General features: G+C 27.6%; 1 protein-coding gene and 1 non-coding gene across 6 annotated transcripts in view; both read left to right on the top strand.

The window, feature by feature from the left end:
- The window catches only part of LOC142328964 (proton-coupled amino acid transporter-like protein acs), a 109,816-nt gene that overhangs the window by 64,521 nt on the left and 25,556 nt on the right, over positions 1-19,739 (top strand). For 4 of the 5 annotated variants that reach the window (XM_075373185.1, XM_075373184.1, XM_075373181.1 and 1 more), the window contains exon 2: positions 14,821-14,890. In XM_075373185.1, coding sequence (XP_075229300.1) covers positions 14,841-14,890 — 50 coding nt within the window. In that variant the 5' untranslated portion in view covers positions 14,821-14,840. Of the gene's footprint in view, positions 1-11,301; positions 11,323-14,820; positions 14,891-19,739 lie in introns of those variants that run through there. The other variant, XM_075373183.1, reaches the window with a different exon arrangement.
- LOC142329627 (U1 spliceosomal RNA) lies at positions 9,698-9,859 on the top strand. The gene has a single exon (XR_012757541.1). It is a non-coding gene; the product is annotated as a U1 spliceosomal RNA (small nuclear RNA).

The raw sequence follows: 19,739 nt of genomic DNA, 5'->3' as shown, positions 1-19,739 counted from the left end.
CTGCTTATAGCAATGAAATAATCACAGATTTTTAATAACTTCCTATTTTTTAATCATTGAAAAGCTGGTTATAAATTTAATTTTTTCCACAACTTTGATAATTTATTCCAATAATTAATTAGTTTTAATTGTATTTACCGTTATCAAAATAACGGTAACGTTGTATAAAACTATATTTAATTAAATATTTTGTTACTTTTATTTATTTTTTTTTTTTTACGTATACCTTAGCTTAATTAACTTCACTGTTTTATAAATAGTCTACTTAAGATGTGAAATGAATAAATATTTATTTTTATAAAATATGAAAATAAAAAAAATCAATTGCTATTTGTCATCAGTTATTTAACTTATTTGATGAATTGCTATTCTACGTATATCCCTTGTTGCTACAGATCTATTTTAAGCTCGTAACGTTTTCTACGTCCTAGATCGTTAGACCCGGGTTGGTCTAGAAGTGAACTCTTCATCGCAAATCAGCTGATTTCGATGTCAAGAGTTCTAAGGTTCAAATCCTAGTAAAGACAGTTACTTTTATACGGATTTGAATACTAGATCGTGGATACCGGTGTTCTTTGGAGGTTGGGTTTCAATTAACCACACACATATCAGGAATGGTCGACCTGAGACTGTACAAGACTACACTTCTTTACATTCATACATATCATTCTCTGAAATAATATCTTACGGTGGTTCCGGAGGCTAAACAGAAAAAAAGAAAGAAAGAGAGATCCTCAGGTATTATTTCCTTATATTCAAATTGTTTTATTTCTCTATAGGTTTTCCCTACACATTTTCTTTTAATATAAAATTAAATACACCTGAATACTTTAATATATGTATAACTCAAAAACCTTGTTCTTTTTTTTATAAGACTATTCAAACTAATTTTATATTGTATTATTATTTATAAATTTCGCTTTAAATAATCCATTTTAAGCGCTAAATAGTTATTTAACAATATAATCAAGGTAATAATTTTAAGGATATTTATAAAAATTAATGGTTTTGAAAGTATCGAAATATTTTAATATTCTTTATTTTGAAATATTCCTGTTATTTTTTACGTTTGTAGAGCCACGTTTGTCAATTCTTAATTATTTAACTTGTAATTTAGTTCAAAATAAAATAGCAAGAGATTTATAATGGGAAAATTAAACCCTGTCCGTAAAAACTTTGAGATTTCTAATATGTTTTAAATAAGCTAACATTAATGATACAGCTTCATTAATCAATATTTCAATATTTTATGACATAAAATTTAAATATTTATTACGTGATAAAAATTTTTTTCTTTTTTTTAATATATTCTTTTTGCAATTAAAAATAAACGTAATTAATCTTCAGTTTGTCAGAAAATTTATTTTTTATTTGAAGTACAGAATATTATATAGCATCTAGGAAGGAAAATTATACATTGTACAGCTAAAATAGTATAAATGCGTTTGTGTTTGAATTGTCCTTTTTGTGTTTCAGTGACACGTTACCCTAGTTACAAGCCCATCCCATTCATATGGTAGTGCACATGTCTCTTTTAATATACTCTTATTCTTTTCGTTTAATAGTTCAAATAACATAGGCTACTGCAATCGATGTCCGAGTGCACTTTACTTATCCAACATAATAAACACTTTTTTACACTTCATTAAGCGATGCAAAATAATTATTAGAAAAAAACTAAAAATAAAAAAAATGAATGCATCTAATATACTTTGTAGAGTATTTTTCCAGAGGTTTTATGAATATTAAAATCATGTTCGATTTAATGGTTTTAAAGAAAAAAATAAGAGCAGCGAAAAGAGTAAAATAAAAATTTTTAATTAATTTTATTTCAAAATTAACATTACACAGTTTCGAATATATTCTATCCCGATATTTAAAAAAGTAAATTCTAGTGTTTTATCTTCTTTAAAGAGTTAAAATAGTTATTTATATACTTTGAACCAAAATATGAACACTGGAATAAAGTAGAAAATAATTTAAATTAGTTTTATATATTCTATAGAAAATAAAGTTTAAATATATGTAGTTATACCAGTAAAAAAAAAACCGGCAAAGAGTTCCATAACTTTCCCGGCTTTACCTACCCCAAATTTTTATTTCAAATGCGTTTTTAAATAATATTAATGACTTAATTATGTAGTATTTTGTTTGTAAGTGAGAAAAAATCAAAATGTTCATTAAAAAATTTGACCTCTTGATCAAATGACGATTTTACCTCAAAAATTATGCAGTATTAAAAGTATAATTGAGAAAAAACATTCTTTATTTTTATTTTTTATTTTTTATTTTTCCATACGTGGCTCTATGTTAGGAACACACAAAAGCAAATTGTTTTCAAAAGATAAAAGACGATTCCTATATTTACTTTTTAGCCCAACCAGAAGATTAAACACTTTTCACAGAGGTAAGATGAAGCGAAAGAGATTAATATTTTCAATGCTTCTGTGACTAAATTTCCATACTCACTTCGATGAGCAAAGCGTATCTAAATCTTCAAATGTGAATTGTAGTTGTAACGTTTTATCGGCAGATTTTCGATAAGCTGGTTGTGAATCTTAACTGATAATTTAGCAGCTGTAACAATTTGTTCACTAAATGGATTCAGTACCCATCTCTTCAAAAAATCATTTTTATCTTCCGGGAAATTCTCCGCCAACTGAATTTTTAACGGTCGTAAATGCATCTTCATTCTATCCAAACTTTGATGAATAATAGTGTCTTCTTTATCCAGATTTTTCTCAATATAACGGAAATGAATAAAAATATATCAAAAGTTTTGCTTTAAGGCGAATAATCCAGATATCAAGTTTTTTAATGAAAGTATGAACTTTTTTTGACATTAATACAATGTTTTTATCATGTTCTTGTAAATTCACATTCAAGTCGTTTAAAAGCGAAAATACATCAGCTAAATAAGCCCACAGCAACATGTACTCATAATTCTGTAAAAATATTGAGAATGACGTTTGTTTATTCTGAAAAATATTATTAATTCACCTCGTAATTCCAATAACCACGTTAACACTTTCCCCCGCGATAACTATCTGATTTTTGTATGGAAAAGAAGAGATTTATTTCTTTTCGCTCATTTCATCGCACAGTTTAGCAAACAGCCTATTCTGTAATGGTCGAATTTTAATAAAATTAACCATTTTTACAGCTTTACAAAGAATCTATTTGAGATTTTTGGCTTATTTTTTTTTGTGGCAAGCAGTCTATGAAGGAAGGAAACCCATCGGGTTGGTCTAGTGGTGAACGCGTCTTCCCCAATCAGCTGATTTGGAAGTCGAGAATTCCACCAGCGTTCAAGTCTACAGCTTATAGTAAGCTGTAAACCAAATCTGTTCCCGGCAAAAAACCCGTTGTTTTTGACGGTGATCATCTTCTAAAGAAAGGTTGTGACATTTGTCCCTAAGGCGGGTACGTAAATTGGATGATAGAATTCGATTGGTGATTAGAGATGCCAGTGGATGACAGTACTGAATCTTGTTACTTGATTCACGGCTAACAGGAAAATAGCTTGTAGCTTAAGAAGGTGATATATGACGGTATTTACGTCATATTTGATACTGTCGATGAACGCGAATGGTTGTATTCAAAGGTAGGCAATTGACTGCGATAGAATCCCATGGAATAGGTTATGTTCTTTGTCGTTTGTTTCCCACTATGTCATTAAGCAAGGAGTCCGCAAGGGTTTCTAGTTCTGTGAAAACCCATGTAATTATAAAATATCAAGAGATTCCTTTATTGTAGCCTTGCATTTTATCATAAAAAATGAAGTCTAATGGGAAATAAGAGTTATTTTTTTCTTACTTATCATGTTTCAGAAAATAAAAAATCTATGACCTTGTTTTTTCACAAATTAATCTTCAAGGGTAATAGAAATTTTTCATTAATTTTAAAACTAAGGCTTCAATAAAAATATTCATATTAATTTTGTACATTGTGAAGATAGCAATGTTCGGTCAATCTTCTTTTGTATTTTTTAAAAGTTATTTTTAACATTATTACATTATTGACTACAAAATTCTCTAATTATCAACATTCAGTTGTTTTCATTTTTACGCAGAATAATTTATGTGTATTGATTTATAAAAATTTTCATTAGGATATTACTTTTTTAATTTTAAGTGGTCTTCTTTGTTATCCTTATGAATTAAATATTACTGATCATGTCATGCATCTATGTTATGATAGTATGGTTAGATTTTGATTATCGTTTGCACATTAAAATTCTTTTAAAAAGTATAGTATTTAAAAATAAAATAATATACTTGTTTGTATAATGTCAATATTGTGTGACCTGAATTTGTAGTTAACGATTAATTAATTTTTTTTTTTTTTTTAATTTTTATATTTATGTTAGACATTGCATAGTTCTCTGCCACTGAAAATTCATATACCTTATCTACAATCATAAAATAACTGTTATTTTACGTTTTACTGCTAAGTTGGTTATCTCTTATGAACAATAAAAAGTAATTCTCAATTATTATGTAGAAATTGCGTGGCATAATTGAATATCAGTAAATAAATGTGATTACTTTAATGGACGTTTCTTTTTCAATTTAAAGAAGGTGGAAGTACTGTGATGCCATAAAAAATGTTAAATACAGTTAAATGAATCATTTAGAGTCCTTAATTAAACAAGTAAATAAATATCTTTTAGATGATATAATTGTGTCAACAACAAAAATATTTGTAAGTTGTTGCATGGTATCTGGTGAGTTTATTTTTCTTAAATATGCTTTAAAGAACATGATTTATATAATTTTCATTCAAATAATAAATGACGTCTACTTTAGAAAATGTTTTGAAGATAGAAAACCCAGAACTGGGATTCAGTTATCTCACCAAAGCTTCTATGTTTAGTACTGCTTACTTTTCTTAGCTTCATTCTTTTATCACTTGTTGATGCATTTCAGAACCACTTCATTGTCAAAACTTATTGAACTGATACTTTAAATTTCTGATAATGTTTATATATCATTTTGTCACCCTATATTATTACATAACATTAAATGATATATTATTATATATCATATTTGTCTCACTATATTTGACAACATCCTTATCTGGCCTTCTTTTTGTTTATTTGTTATAGAAGAAGGCCAGATAAGGCATGACATCAAATATAGGAAGGAACATTGACAAAACTATATATAATAGAAATTAAAAGTATCAGTACAATAAGTTTTGACTATGGACTGGTTCCAAAATGTGTCGACAAGAAATAAAGAATGAAGCTAAGAAAGATAAGCAGTCTTAAACACAGAAACTATAGTGATCTTAACAGAAAAGATAATAGGAATTATTATCTTAATAACGACAATTAACTGAAACATTAATTCTTACTTTTTTTTAAAAAAAATTCTATAAATGTAGGTATGTAGGTTTCAGGTCGAAGATAATGGTTTCAGAAAAAAGAATACCAAAAACACTGAGAATAATTATAACACACCAGCAAAGAATCAGTAAGAGTGTCAAACATTCTTTTATTTTTTAGTCGGATAAAGTATCTGGGGACTTTTACAAAAATTAAAAAAATGTACGAAAACTTGCCTAATCTTAAACCTTTCTCGATCTTTAGTTATAGTAATAGATAAAGTTATACGTATCACAAAATAAAAAAATTTCGGTAACTGTTAGTTCTAACACCAAAAAGGAGTTATTGATGAATGTGTTAAGAAGAAAAAACATTCCATGATCCCCAAGAATGTACAAACTAATAAAATTAAATAACCAATGCTTTAACAAATTTTATTTTATTTTAGTTAAACTCTGGAAAGAGATGAACATAAATATCAGATAACCCCTGTGGCATACAGAACTCAAACAAGTGGAACTAATTTGGCCAAAGTAAATGACATATAATTGTCTCAGAATTCAAATTAATGTCGTGAAGTGGTTGAGCAGAATTTAGTGAATATTAAAAAGTTGAATATTAGAAGAATTGTTGTATGATGTTCTACAAAAAATAAATTAACACCTTCAAAGCGATGGAACACTGGATGCATGAGCTGATAGTGTAATAATAGGTTGCAGTTACTATAGAGATGATATTACTATACAGAGTAGACCGATACTAGCATTGCAAAAGCAGATATGTAAATGGAAGTGAGAAACAATTAAAACAAGACCTAAATTTAAACGTTTTGTAAATACTGTAACTGTTAAAAAAAGTATTTTAATATTATTGGAAACTATTGTAATTTTAAAAAAGACTTTTAGCTAAAAAAAAAATTCTAACCCTATAGATGATTTTTATGTTTTTAATAAAACATGCAATATTAAAAATATTAAACATTTAAATAAATAAACTTTACTAAGTAGAGAAAAAAATTTACCAATTATCTTTCACAAATGGGTCCAGATGCAGGAGGTTTTTTTAATGTCTAATAAATAATGTTCTCATTAATATGAGTAAGTTTATTAGTCCCCTGCTTTTAGCAGAAGTAATCTCTGAAAAATTAAACCTTTTCAGAGATTTAATGATAAAATAAAATCAGAAAATTACAAACTTGTAAGTTGGCTTTTGACTTTTTCAAAAATATTTTAAAGAATACAGATAGGATACAATGCTATATAAATACAAATAATACACTGCTGACAGAAAAACATGGGTTTAGAAAAAGGGAATCTGTAAAAAGTGCACCAATATGTAAAAACAGTGACAGATTTAATAGATTCTGAAAAAAATGATATATTTAGCATCTTAAATTAAAATAAAGCTTTTGACTGTATGAATTTTTCATTCCTACAGAAGTTGAATAAAACAGACATAATAGATATGGCCAGTTATAACTAGCTTAGATAACATCTTATAGATAACAAAAAATGTTTAGAGATAAAGCAAGAGTAGTTATTAATTATGATTGGTCCTAGTCTGTCAAAATATTAGCTGACCTATCAAATAAAGTCCAATTCGAGGTAAAAATTTATGGTAAAGTATCAATGAGCTACAGTAATTAAAATGAGTCCAGTAATGATTTATGCAGATGATGCAAAACCTATACAATTCATTGCTAATATAAAAATATTTGATATATACTTTCATGGATATAAATTCTGGTATTCAACATCTGTCATTTAATAAATAGTTTTAAAAAACCATAGCAAATAACAAAATAATAGAAATTCTTAAGTAATAATGATTGATCACATCTTTTCTCATAATGACCAAGAAGGTTACGTTGGAAAAATATAAGCTTCAATATATTTTTGCTCTAAGATAGTATATGTGCTTAGTGGTGGTAAATTGTTGACAGCAGTTTACTGCTGGTTGATAATCTCTCATATACAATTCTCAATACTGTTTTGGGAATCATCATATGAACAAAATGTCAAGTTTTTTAGGCTACCAAAGAAAGACATCAGATAACTTGGAGTAAGGAAATAAAAACATTTAGTCAGTATTTAAAGATCTACAATTAATAACTCTGTTTATTCATCATTTACTTATGAAACGGTAATCAGCTACAAGTAAATACATTTTCAAAGAAATTTAGGAACTTATAATAACATAAGAAATGGAACAAGTTGCTTTATGAAAATTTACTTCACTGAAGAATTCCATTCTGTCACCAATAATAAGTAAGTTACAGTTCTTGATTTAAGAAATACTGATTCATCAGAGGGAGTTAAAAAAAATTACATACACCCACATGTTACAGAGTAAGACATACTTGAAAGCTATATAAATTTGTATAAAACTTCTCTACAGATAACTCAAAGTGTAATCACCCCATCCTACTGACATCACCATTCTCTGTCAGACGTGTTCTCAGATAGTTGAAGTAGTAGGAGAATGTGGCCTAGGTGAAAAAAATAAAAGAGGAATGAGATTTTTAGAATTTTGTACTGAGCCTACTTTGTGATTTCAAAATTCCTTTCCAAAATAAATAAGTTGACATTCATGGTTGATAACAAATGATGCAGGAAAACATTATATAAATTACACAATATAATGATTAGGCAGAGATTTTAAAACCAAGTTGTGGATGGCGAAGGGTATCAGAAGCACAAATGAGTAATGATATTGAACAGTGACTCATAATAAATTAAAAAACTTACAAACATATAAAATCTGACAAAAAAATATATTTAATGAACAAACACAGCATAAATCAAATATATTTCTTAATTTAATATTTAAAGGATTTCCAAACCTTTTTGATAGGAACACTATTAACAACACTGCCACAAAATATTATACACTGGAAAAGCTTTGAATGACCTTCAAAAGAAAAACTTTCATTATTTTACAAGCATGTACATTTAGCATTTAATAACTGTAATGTTTTTTCTGTTAAATCACTGCAGTGTAGTACCAGAATCGTTTATCTTAAAAATGTTCTATAATTTAATGTTTTAAGTCTGAAGTTATAATTTTAAGTCAAAATCAAATTGCAACTGACTATAAACATGAAAAATGTTGATAATCTTTTACTGAATTTTTTATAAATTTTTACTTACACTTTCTGAAAAAAATTATGAAATAAAAACTTTTTTAGAAAATATAATTTTGAATAATATTTCTTTCAGTTTCTTATTAACAAGCAATTTTATTGTTAAGAGTTGAATTTTCAAATATTGGACCAGTTGTGAGCTAATAAAACTCTTAATTGGAAAATTGGAATCTACACCAAAATGTAAAGTTATTCAAAATTTTACATTTTTACGTTGTATTTTACAACTTTTGATAATTACAGAGCTTTTTGATAATAGATAAAGTTTAGTTTCACTTCTGATTTAGCTTGCTGAAAGACAAATAGACTTTCTAAATTTTTTTTACTTTCTTTTACTTCCTAACTTTATTCTCAGAAAATCTTTTTAGTTATTATTTAGCTCCTCCTCACTAGTATTGCAACAACACTATAGTAGTACAGAGGAGCCTTGCTGCTCTATTCTTGCTCCTCTGCAAGAATACAGTATAGTAGGCTAACAAAACCTTTTATGTTAGTTTATTGATGATATAATTTTAATGTTACCATTTAAGTGATCAACTAAATTAATGCTTAAAAAATATGAATAAGATATAATATAGTTGTACTTTTATCAAAATAAAAGATGTAAAAATTAGTTTATTATTAACTTACCATAATACAAACATTAACTAAAAATTTAAAATTATTCCCAATTAAAAGTAAAACAAGATGAATGATTTCTTTTTTTTATCCTTTTTAAATTAGAAAAATGTAATTATTTAAATTTGCTAGATATTTTTTACTACTAACATATAAAAATGTTTAATTGTTAGATTTAGTAATATTTATCTTCATATTGTAAACTTACATTAACACAGTTTTTTTAAAGTTTTATTTTTTTTTAATAATTTGTTTCTGTACCAAGTAAATGTTTATATCACATACTTTATTTAGTAAAACATCTTGGTTATCGTGAAGCAACTAAATGAAGTAAGTTGTATGTACACCAGCGCTTATTTCATGTGGTCATTTGTAAAACTACATTTTCTTTAGGTATTAAATGAAATTAAAAATTCTTTCATTATTAATTAAAAATATCTGCTACTTTTAATTAATATTTATAAATTTAAAATAAAATATTGATATAACCGTCAAAATTATGACATTTTCTTTTGACTATTGGTTAAAAATATTGTTTTTTTCTATAACCTCTCGAAAGTTGGTTTAGAGGAGATTGGGTTATGCATTGGTCCAATCTCAATTGTATCATACTTACCTGGCGTGGAGGTTACCGTGATCAAAAAGGCGGTTCCTCCAGGGTGAGGCCTTACCATTGCACTTCGGTTTGGCTGAACCCTGCGAATATCCCAAATGTGGATATGTCGGGCGCATAATTTTTGGTAGTCGGGACTGCGTTCGCGCTGTCCCGGATTTAAAATGCTGATTTAAGTAGTATACGACGATTTTTTACGTATTCATCCCGGAAATGTCGTTAGAGTATTAAGTGATTGGTGGTCCGTCTATATATTCCGTACAATTATATGTTCCGTGTTATATTTATATTTTAATGTGTGTTAAATTTATAATAAATTTTTTTGATTTAAAATCTTTATTTTTTATGTAGATCTGTGGTATAAAAGGGGTGGTGGTTATTAACATGTTGTTTTTGAGGGAAATAATTTATATTGTATTTAACTAATTCAAAGTTAATAAAATCCCGTTCAACATACATATATTATATCCAATTGCACATATTAAAAATTTTATTTTTTATATACTGTTTTGCCACTTACAGAGAAATTTTTCAACAATTCATTCATTTCAGTTTTAAATATTTACAAATGTACTGACAATACATATCATCTGATTAAAAATTTAATTTTTTTGTTTTCTTTTTCTGCTTACTTTTCAAATGGATTCAACATTCATTCATGTAGAAGTAAATATAAGACAAATCAAATTGTGATTCTTCTAGATACACACACCACTCATCTGGTGGTTCACTAATAGCATATTTAATATTGAATCCTTTTGGAAAAAATTCTAATTACCTTACTTTTTTTAATGTATGTAAAATTATTAATTTTATTTTTCAAAAATATAATCATGCAATTTACAACTCACCATATTAGTAGTTATCAGAACAACCATAATTTAAACCAAATCAGTGTCAAGTGCCTGGCCCTCAACTAAACATGTTTATTTTTTAGTGAATCCATATGTTACCATGAAGTAAAACTCAAAGTATAATTTTTTTGTGGTCTTAGCAAATATTTAAGGTAGAATTTTGCTATTCCTCCACTTTTCACCTAGAAGATTTGAATGAGCTAGTGTTGTTTTATGTATTGCAAATTCATCTATTACTAAGAAACTGCAATTTTGGCATCAGTTTGTTTTTGGAAAAATAAATAGCATAACATATTTTTTCTTATTCATCTGGCTTTCCTTCTTACTGACTTATTTCAAATAATAAGGGAAATTTGTTTTAACCAATCGACTTATTAAGTGACCTTAGTCAGATGATATTTGATATCACCATCAAATTACACAATTTGGTAAATTAAATAGGTCTATTCCATAACTTAACCATAATTTAAAACTGACAACATACATGTAAATTTAATTTAAATGAAAAACCTATGTTTTAAATAAGAAATAGTAAGATGACATGGTGTATGGAATACCCCAAAATGGCACACATAAAAATTCAATATACTATTTCTATTTACCTCAGGAATGAAAAACCAGCTGGAAAAATGCAGTATTCATCAGAACATATAGTCAGCAGAATTTATTATGGTTTTAAATAAAATTATCACTCACTCTACGTAGTTAAACATGGAGATAAAGGGATGGAAAAATGTTTGATACCTCAACTGGATTTTTTTATGTAGTAAGAAAAACTAGATTTTCTATGTTATTGTTTACTACAATAGAAGTAACTAACCTCAACTCTATGTAATAATGTATGTAACATGCACACAGTAGTAGTTCAGGGATCTGGTAAAATCTAAAAACGACTATTATATATTTTAATAAAAGTATTAATAATCATTTCACCTGGACTCACATCATTTAACACATATAAAGCTTCAACACAATAACTAGTAATGGCTTTATCCTGTTAAAAATTAGTAATGTTTATACTTTTTTTTTGAGTTTATAGAATTTGAAAGGAATTTGGTACACTGAAATACTTTTTTAATTCCATAGTTATTTTTTAAGTATTTCTTAACTAGTGCATTGTTTTTTTCAGAATTATTCAATCCATTTTTTCTAATTCATATAAGAAAAATATACCTCATCCAGAATTTAAATTGCTTTAGAACACAAATTTATCATATACCGGGTGATCATTTGAAAAGTTACCACATTTATTATTCAACAGCTATCAGTCCCATTGTGTTTCTGTTCACAGTCATATATACCATTCTTGGGTGGGAATTTTTTTAAAGTTATTTTCAAAGGGGTGAAACCACCCTCCTCTTTGCTACATCTACCACAGCTCAAAAATCCTAAACGTTAATGGTAACATTTAATCACATTAATTGACACTGAAAAAAATAATGAATTTTGATGAAAAGAAAATTAAAATTCGCCCACCCCTTTGCTCAGTTGGTGCAAAAATCCATGTGGGGTAGTTACTTTTTTAAATTTCTTTTCCACAAAAGCAATTATAAAATATGTGATATAACTTCTTAAACCATTTAAAATAATCATAATCTGTGGATTAAAACTGTAAAAATGATTTTTTAAATTATCAACACAAATTTTCACCCTTAAATTTTTTGTAAATTTTTAAGGGTTGAAAACATTTTTTTTTTAATGAGACCATATGACCTCTTTAGAAGGCCCTTTGAGTGACAAGTAATTTGGTACAAATAAAATAAAGATTTGTTCACTGGATTGAAGTTATGACTAAAAATGTGGTTTTATTTAAATTATTTTTGGATTTTCTTTTAGGTTATGTTGGGATACAGTGTTTACTTACGCAAAGCAGTAGGTAAGAAATTATCTGTTCTTCTTAAAAAATATGGGTTTTAGGTTTCTCCAGCAAGGAAAAATGTTCCAATAAACATAACATTGTAACATCAATTAAACATACGAAAAACATTTTTTTGCCAATTATTGAGATCTTAGTTTCTGTGGTAAATTTTTGCAAACTGTTCTCTTTCATATTGTATGTAATTAGTGGCAAAAATTATTTATTGTATTTATTTCATCATCATATTTTATTTAAATTGTTGTGTACTTTAGTTAAAATTGGCATTTGGTTTGTGTAATTGTTCTACCATGTGGCCTTTCATTTTTTGTCTTTTGTAAATTTGTCTCGCTAAAATGACTTACAATCTGGAAGAAAGGACTGAACTAATTTTTACATACAGAGAACAAAATAAATGTACTAGAAGAACTGCCCAAGCGTTTAACGAACGGCATCCAAATCGAAATGTTTCACACTCTTACATTGTAGAACTTGTAAAAAAATTCCAAGTAACAGGATCTGTCATGAATAAGAAGCATGCAGGGTATAAGGTTTTAGACAAATTAACTGTGGTTGAAATTTTGGCATATCCTCAGAACTCAATTGGTAAAATAAACCTTGAAATTGGGGTTTCTTATGGTTCTGTTTTCAGTACATTAAAATTGAATAAATCTTTTGTATATAAAATTCAACTTCGTAAAGAATTGAATGAGGATGATGCTGACAGAAGGATCGAATTCTGTGAAGAAATGATTCAATTTACCAATCCAATATTTACGAAAAATATTTGTTTTTCTTAGTGGCTTCTTTCTAAGTGGCTTTGTTAATAAATATTACTACCGATACTGAAGCGATGCAAATACTCATGTTTTCAATGTTGGAAACTTGCAGCATCCTGAAAAAATAATAGTCCATGCTTGAGAAAATCAGATAGATGACAATGGAAACATGGTGCTTGACAAAGACATGCTTCACTTTCAGCAAGATGGAGCACCTTCTTACTATTCAGTTCCAGTTCGACAATGGTTGGACCAAATATTTCCTGGTAGAAGAGGATCAGTTGAGTGGCCGGCAAGATCTGCTGATCTTACACCACTAAATATTTTTTTGTGGGGCCATTTAAAATCAATAATTTATAAAGAAATTCATGCTGGCATACAAGATTTAAAAAGTAAAATTGTAAAACCATGCAGAGATGTAATTAAAGAAACTTTAATAAAAGTAAGATGTGAATTTTAACAAAGACTTTATTATTGTTTACAGGAAAATGGGAATCATTTTGAACAAATGATTTAAAAACTGATACTTTTATTTTATTGAGGTAAAATAAAATATGTTTCATTTATTAATTCTTAAGGACTGCTATTTTTAAAAAACCTTCGTAACAAAATTAGCTAATGAATGATTTAAGCTTTATTTTTTGATAAAAAATTATTCATTTATGAATTAGTTTTATTTAATCATTTAATTTAACTGGTAATAAATTTTTCAACATGTTACCAGCAAAGAAGTAGGTACCTTATTATTGGTTTTTCATATGTTTAACTGATGTTATGCTGTGTTTATTGAAATGTTTTTTTCGTTACTGGAGAAACCTAAAACCCATATTTTTTTAAAAATGGACGATTTCAGACCTAATGCTTTGGGACAGTAACACTGTATCTCAACATAACCTACAAAAAATCCTAGCCATCTAAAAAAAAACACATTTTTAATCATAACTTCAATACCAGTGAACCAATTTTTATTTTATTTGTATCAAATTACTTGTCACTCAAAGAGCCTTCTAATGAGGTGTCACAAGCTATATCATCTCATTTTAAAAAAATAAGTTTTCAACCCTTGAAAATTGAGAAAAATTTAAGGTTGAAATTTTGTGTTGATAATTTTAAAAATCATTTTCACAGTTTTAATCTGCAGATTATGATTATTTTAAATGGTTTAAGAAGTTATAAAATGTAATTTTCTAGTTATTTTTGTTGGACTGAAATTTAAAAAAAGTACTACCCCAAATGGTTTTTTGCACCTACCGAGCAAAGTGGTGGACGGATTTTAATTTTCTTTTCATCAAAACTCATTATTTTATTTGGGTTTTCAATTAATGTAATTAAATACTACCATTATCATTTAAGATTTTTGAGCTGGGGTAGATGTAGCAAAGAGGGGCAATGAGAGTGGTTCCAATCATCTGAAAATAATTTTAAAAAAGTTCCCTCCAAGAATGATATACATGCTTGCAAACAAAAATACAATGGAACTGATAGCTATTGAATAATAAATGTGGTAACTTTTCAAATGATCACCCGGTATATTATAAAATTTAATCACCCCAAAAGCTACGTAAATCATCAAAAATGTATTAATATGTAATTAATTGCAATCACAATAATAAATTAAATTTTTTTTCAGATCTGATTGTAACAGAAAAGATGGTTGTCAAAGATGAGATGGGATTAACAAATTTTTCAAATCAGCAAAAGTAAGTAGACTTCTTATTGAAATAAAAACATATTATACAATAAATCAGATTTAAACATATACGCATAATTTTCTTTTAAATTGTTAATTTAATTTTAAAATTTGTAAAACGTTCCAAACAACGAATATTTTATCATTCAGGGAATGAGACTTACACAATTTATGATCTTTAAAGACAATGATTAGGACCAGGTTCACTTATATGTGTGTATGTGTGTGTGTGTGTGTGTGTGTGTGTGTGTGTGTGTGTGTGTGTGTGTGTGTGTGTGTGTGTGTGTGTGTGTGTGTGCGTGCGTGTGCGCACATACACTGCTCTTGGACAACTTCGCTCTAAAAAATTTTAAATACATATCAAATTAATGTTTAAAGATTCCTTAATCAACCCTCCAAATTTCAATCCTTAATGTTAATTAGCTTCGGAGATATGAATTTTGCAATAAAAAACACATTGCAAATATCTCGAGAACAACTGAACTGATTAAAGTTTTTTGAAGTTTAAATTAACGGTAAAAAAGTACTTTCAGAAGCATTTGAATTCATTTGAATGCATGCATCTTTTATATTATATTATAGAATATAATATGTTCTATTAGATATTATATTTTAGAATATTACAAAATGTTATAAACATTAATAAAAAATAGAAAAATGAGCTGAAAAATAATGTTTTTGGTAAAAAATTCACATTTTGCCTCTACTTTCAATTTTGCTAAAGTAGACCCAGAAATCCCTGTGTGCTCAAAAGTTATGGATACTTCGAGTTTTTTACAAAATACTTATTTTGCAATAAAAATTAACTTATAGCAACCAGCTCGTGAATCCTTCCTGGATAACATTAGACCTATTTTTTCCCAATATCTTAAGTGTTATGAGGAAAAAAACGTCAGGTTCATTTTTTGCATATTTCACGTGACCTAATTATGGAATCGTTATCTGCAACGTCTCAATTTATAGGTTAATCACGATTACCTAAAACCTATTCCTCTGATATTATTTTCTAGATTAGATTTTTTCTAGATTTTCTTAGATTTCCGGCTGAGCTATATGTGATTTTCGCCGGTCACTTGGGCCATTTTTTTAATTTTCCCCCTTCCGAAACATGATTCCTGTTACTTTTTTATTAGAAACAATAGTTTTCATTCCTTACATCACCATGCCAAATTACAGAGTAGTACGAATTTTTCCGAAAAATCGAATTTTTTATGTCTAATGCTCCGGTTTAGTTATATAAAACTATAATTAGATGTCTAGGTTCTAGAATTGTGGTATGTAATTTACAATAAATTCCACTTTATTAATGACAAAATCAATAAATTGATAAAAAGTATAGATTGTCAACAAAAAAATTAATTTATAGATACAGTTTTTAAATATTCACCTTAACCACTCAGAAACATTTCTTGATAGAGTAGGCACCATTTTCTGTATCTGCCATTGGCATGCTAACAGATAAATCTACTCTCAGGTTTGAGTCCACATTATAAAAAATAATGAAAAAACCTTTTTAATATAAATCATAAAAAAAAGTTTTGAACTGAATTTATAAGACTTCTTAGATTTAATGGTGATGACAATTAGAATCCTAAGATTAGTTAATTATTCAGTAGTTATGTATTCACCAAAGTTCCAACCTGGTGTCAATTAATTAATATTAAGTCGCAAAGCCCTCCTCAATTGCAGCAGATAAGTTAACAGTGAAGTAAGATTATGAATGTATGTTTATTGAGTAGAAAACTTTTCCTGGACACAGGCATCTACAAGAGTGGAGTTTTATGACATTTATTGTTGGGCAAAAGAGTTATTCCGGAAGATAATTTTTGATATTTCCATAGGCACAATAATAGATAGATACCAACGAAAACATCAAAGTAGGTTTTGTCATATGCTCAGATTCATAACCACACCTAAAAGCATATCACAAGCATAGTTTTTTTATCAAGGTAGCAATACAGATGCACCTTTTTTGCTTAAATTATTGTGGGGAAATGCAAAACAGTAAAACAATAAGTGAATATAGAACATGCTATTCTGACCGCATTTAATGGAGTTCTATTGGTAGCAACGTGTAATTTCTCTAAAAATGTTTCATGCAGTTAAAAATTTCTGATTGTCAAAATCTACTAACAATGTAAGAAAATTACAAAAAAATCCTTTAAACCAGCACTACGAGGATTACTTTTTTTAAAAAATGGATCCCTCCCACTAATGAGTAAGTATAAAATTTTCTAACATGAGATCTACTATGGTGTTGCCTATTAAACTTAATTACAAATGTCAGGTGGATGCACTCATTACATTCCCACTAAATTCATGTTATGAAGTCAGTTAGTTCTGGATATATGTACACTGAACTATAAGTATACATGTAAAAGTAATATTTTATTAAATTTTTCTAATAGTAAAAATTAATTAAATTCGAATGTGTTTAATTAAAACAATTAAATTCTATAGTATTGCATTAAATATTTTAATGAGGTTTTTCTTTTTTCATTGCTTCAGTGATTCAGAGTAAGTATGGGTAGTGTATGATAATTTAATAACTTATTTTTTACATCTCTTCTTTATATAACAAGTATATTTTAAAGTATATTGTGAAAAAAATTCCAAATCTAATCCTATTATACTGGTGTCTCAATTAATTTCTGCTGCAGGTCATTTTGTGGGATGATTTTCATGGGCTGCAAAAAACTTTCTTAAATATAAATTAATTCATGCTTCAGTAACATAAGCAGGATAATTGAAACTCAATTTAAATTTAAATTTTGATTCAGATCTACAGAAAACAAGTAATAGAACTTAATATGTGTAATTGTTACTTATTATTTTTGTTTAAAATTTAAATATTCAATGTATTTATGAAATTATTTTTCAATTTTTACCTGAAACCACCAGTTTTTATGTTTTAATATCTGGATTCAAAGACTGACAACAAAATTTCCACTATGTCAGAAAGATGTTTACCTGTCAATTTCGATCTATATACTGTTTTGTTTAATTTCATACATGAAAATAATTGCTCACATAAGTATGTACTCCCAAACTAGCATATAACTTGCAAAGGAAACTTTTTAATCTTCATTTATTTTTCATTTTTATTTTTTTAGTGGTCTAGTGGTTAACTCATCATTGCAAATCAGCTGATTTCAAAGTTGAGAGTCTAAGGTTCAAATGCTAGTACAGGTAAACTTTTATATGGATTTGAATACTAGATCATGGATACTGGTTTTCTTTGGTGGTCGGGTTTCAATTAATCACACTTCTCAGGAGTGGTCGACCTGAGATTTTACAAGACTACAGTTCATTCACATTCATACATATCACCCTCATTCAGCCGCTGAAGTAATACCTTATAGTGGTTCCAGAGGCTAAACAGAAAAAAGAGAGTTATTTTTCATTTAAGAAAGAATATATTTCTGGAATTCCTACTTCTCAACATTTGTCTTGAATCATTTTGGAAATCAATTAATTCCAGTTGAATCAAAGTGGGAGCTTTTTCGATTTCAAATGAAAAAGTCCAACAAAAAAGAAAACATATCTTTTAACTCTTTAAAATCACTAAAAAGCTTATCAAATTTATTTTTTACTTACTCAATTTTTTTATAATATTGTGAGAAAGGACAATTTTGATTTTGTATTTTTAACTGCTCATACATAGGAAAATGGGTCAAAACATCTTTTTTTAAATGATATTTAAGTAACATTAGTTCTTGTACAAAACTATTACCTTATACATATTCATTATTAACTAATTTTTGTCTTGTAATATAATGTTAAGATTATTGAGATGGTTTTTAATATCAGTTAAAAATACCAGCTACTTAACTCGCAAAAGATTTTTTATAACCAATACATTTTCATTTTTTTAATTCAAGAAAAACATTTACTGCAAAAGCATATTTTAAACTTTGTATCATGATAACATCAAACTTCTGTATGGTAAGGAAGATCGTCAAATTCAGATTCTAAATCTTTAAGAAAAGAAGTAAATTGCCAATAGTAGAGTGCTTTTCCTCGAATAAAGTCGATTGTTTTTCTTAAGTTTTTCAGTACATTGTCCTTTTTTAATATTTTTAATCACAGAACTTGTTAATGAATAAGGCAGTAGAAAGTCATGGTTTTCAGTTTTTCTGGGTACTCAGCTTATAATTTTCTTATTAATTTTGACACAAATCCTCAATTTTCGCCTTTCATTGATTTAGCATAGTCGGTTGTTACAAACACAAGTCTGACAGGTGGAAGTTATACTTTTCTAAACTGCTCCACACAGCATCAAAACTATCTTTGCAGTCAAAGTAGTAGTTCCAAGAAGAGGGATAACCTCTAACAATTCTTCAGTGATCCTCCTGTTATTATCGCAACCACAAAAAAATACAGCAACTTGTGCAACATCTCATATATACCTTCATCAATTGCAATTTGAAAAAAACAGGACTTCCGTAAATACATCCTGTAGTTGTGATCTGATGTTATCTGCCATTTCACTAATTCTATCTACCATTGCATTTCTGGTTGATGATATATTACAAAATGATTGCACTTTTTCTGGAGAGATGATTTCAGCTACTTTTATCATACATTCTTTGATTAACAAACCATCCGTGAACAATTTTGAACATTTTGCTAACAAATAGCTTATTTCATAACTTGCTCTTACTACTGATTCATTAGTTTTCATGAATTTTGTAAACACTTGTTGCTGACTGTGAAGTGATTTCTTCATTGTTTTTAATATTTTTTCTCTTATTTTTCCTTTGTAACCCGAATATTATTCCTTCAGATTAGAATTATAATGCTGCTTATTGTTGTATTCTTTAGTTATACTAACAATTTCTTTACAAATTAACCATGTA

This window comes from Lycorma delicatula, chromosome 8, assembly GCF_047948215.1.
Source record: "Lycorma delicatula isolate Av1 chromosome 8, ASM4794821v1, whole genome shotgun sequence".
Classification (NCBI taxonomy): Eukaryota; Metazoa; Arthropoda; class Insecta; order Hemiptera; family Fulgoridae; genus Lycorma; species Lycorma delicatula.
The sequence above is the reverse complement of the archived record's forward strand: the minus strand, read 5'-3'. Positions and strand labels throughout refer to the sequence as shown.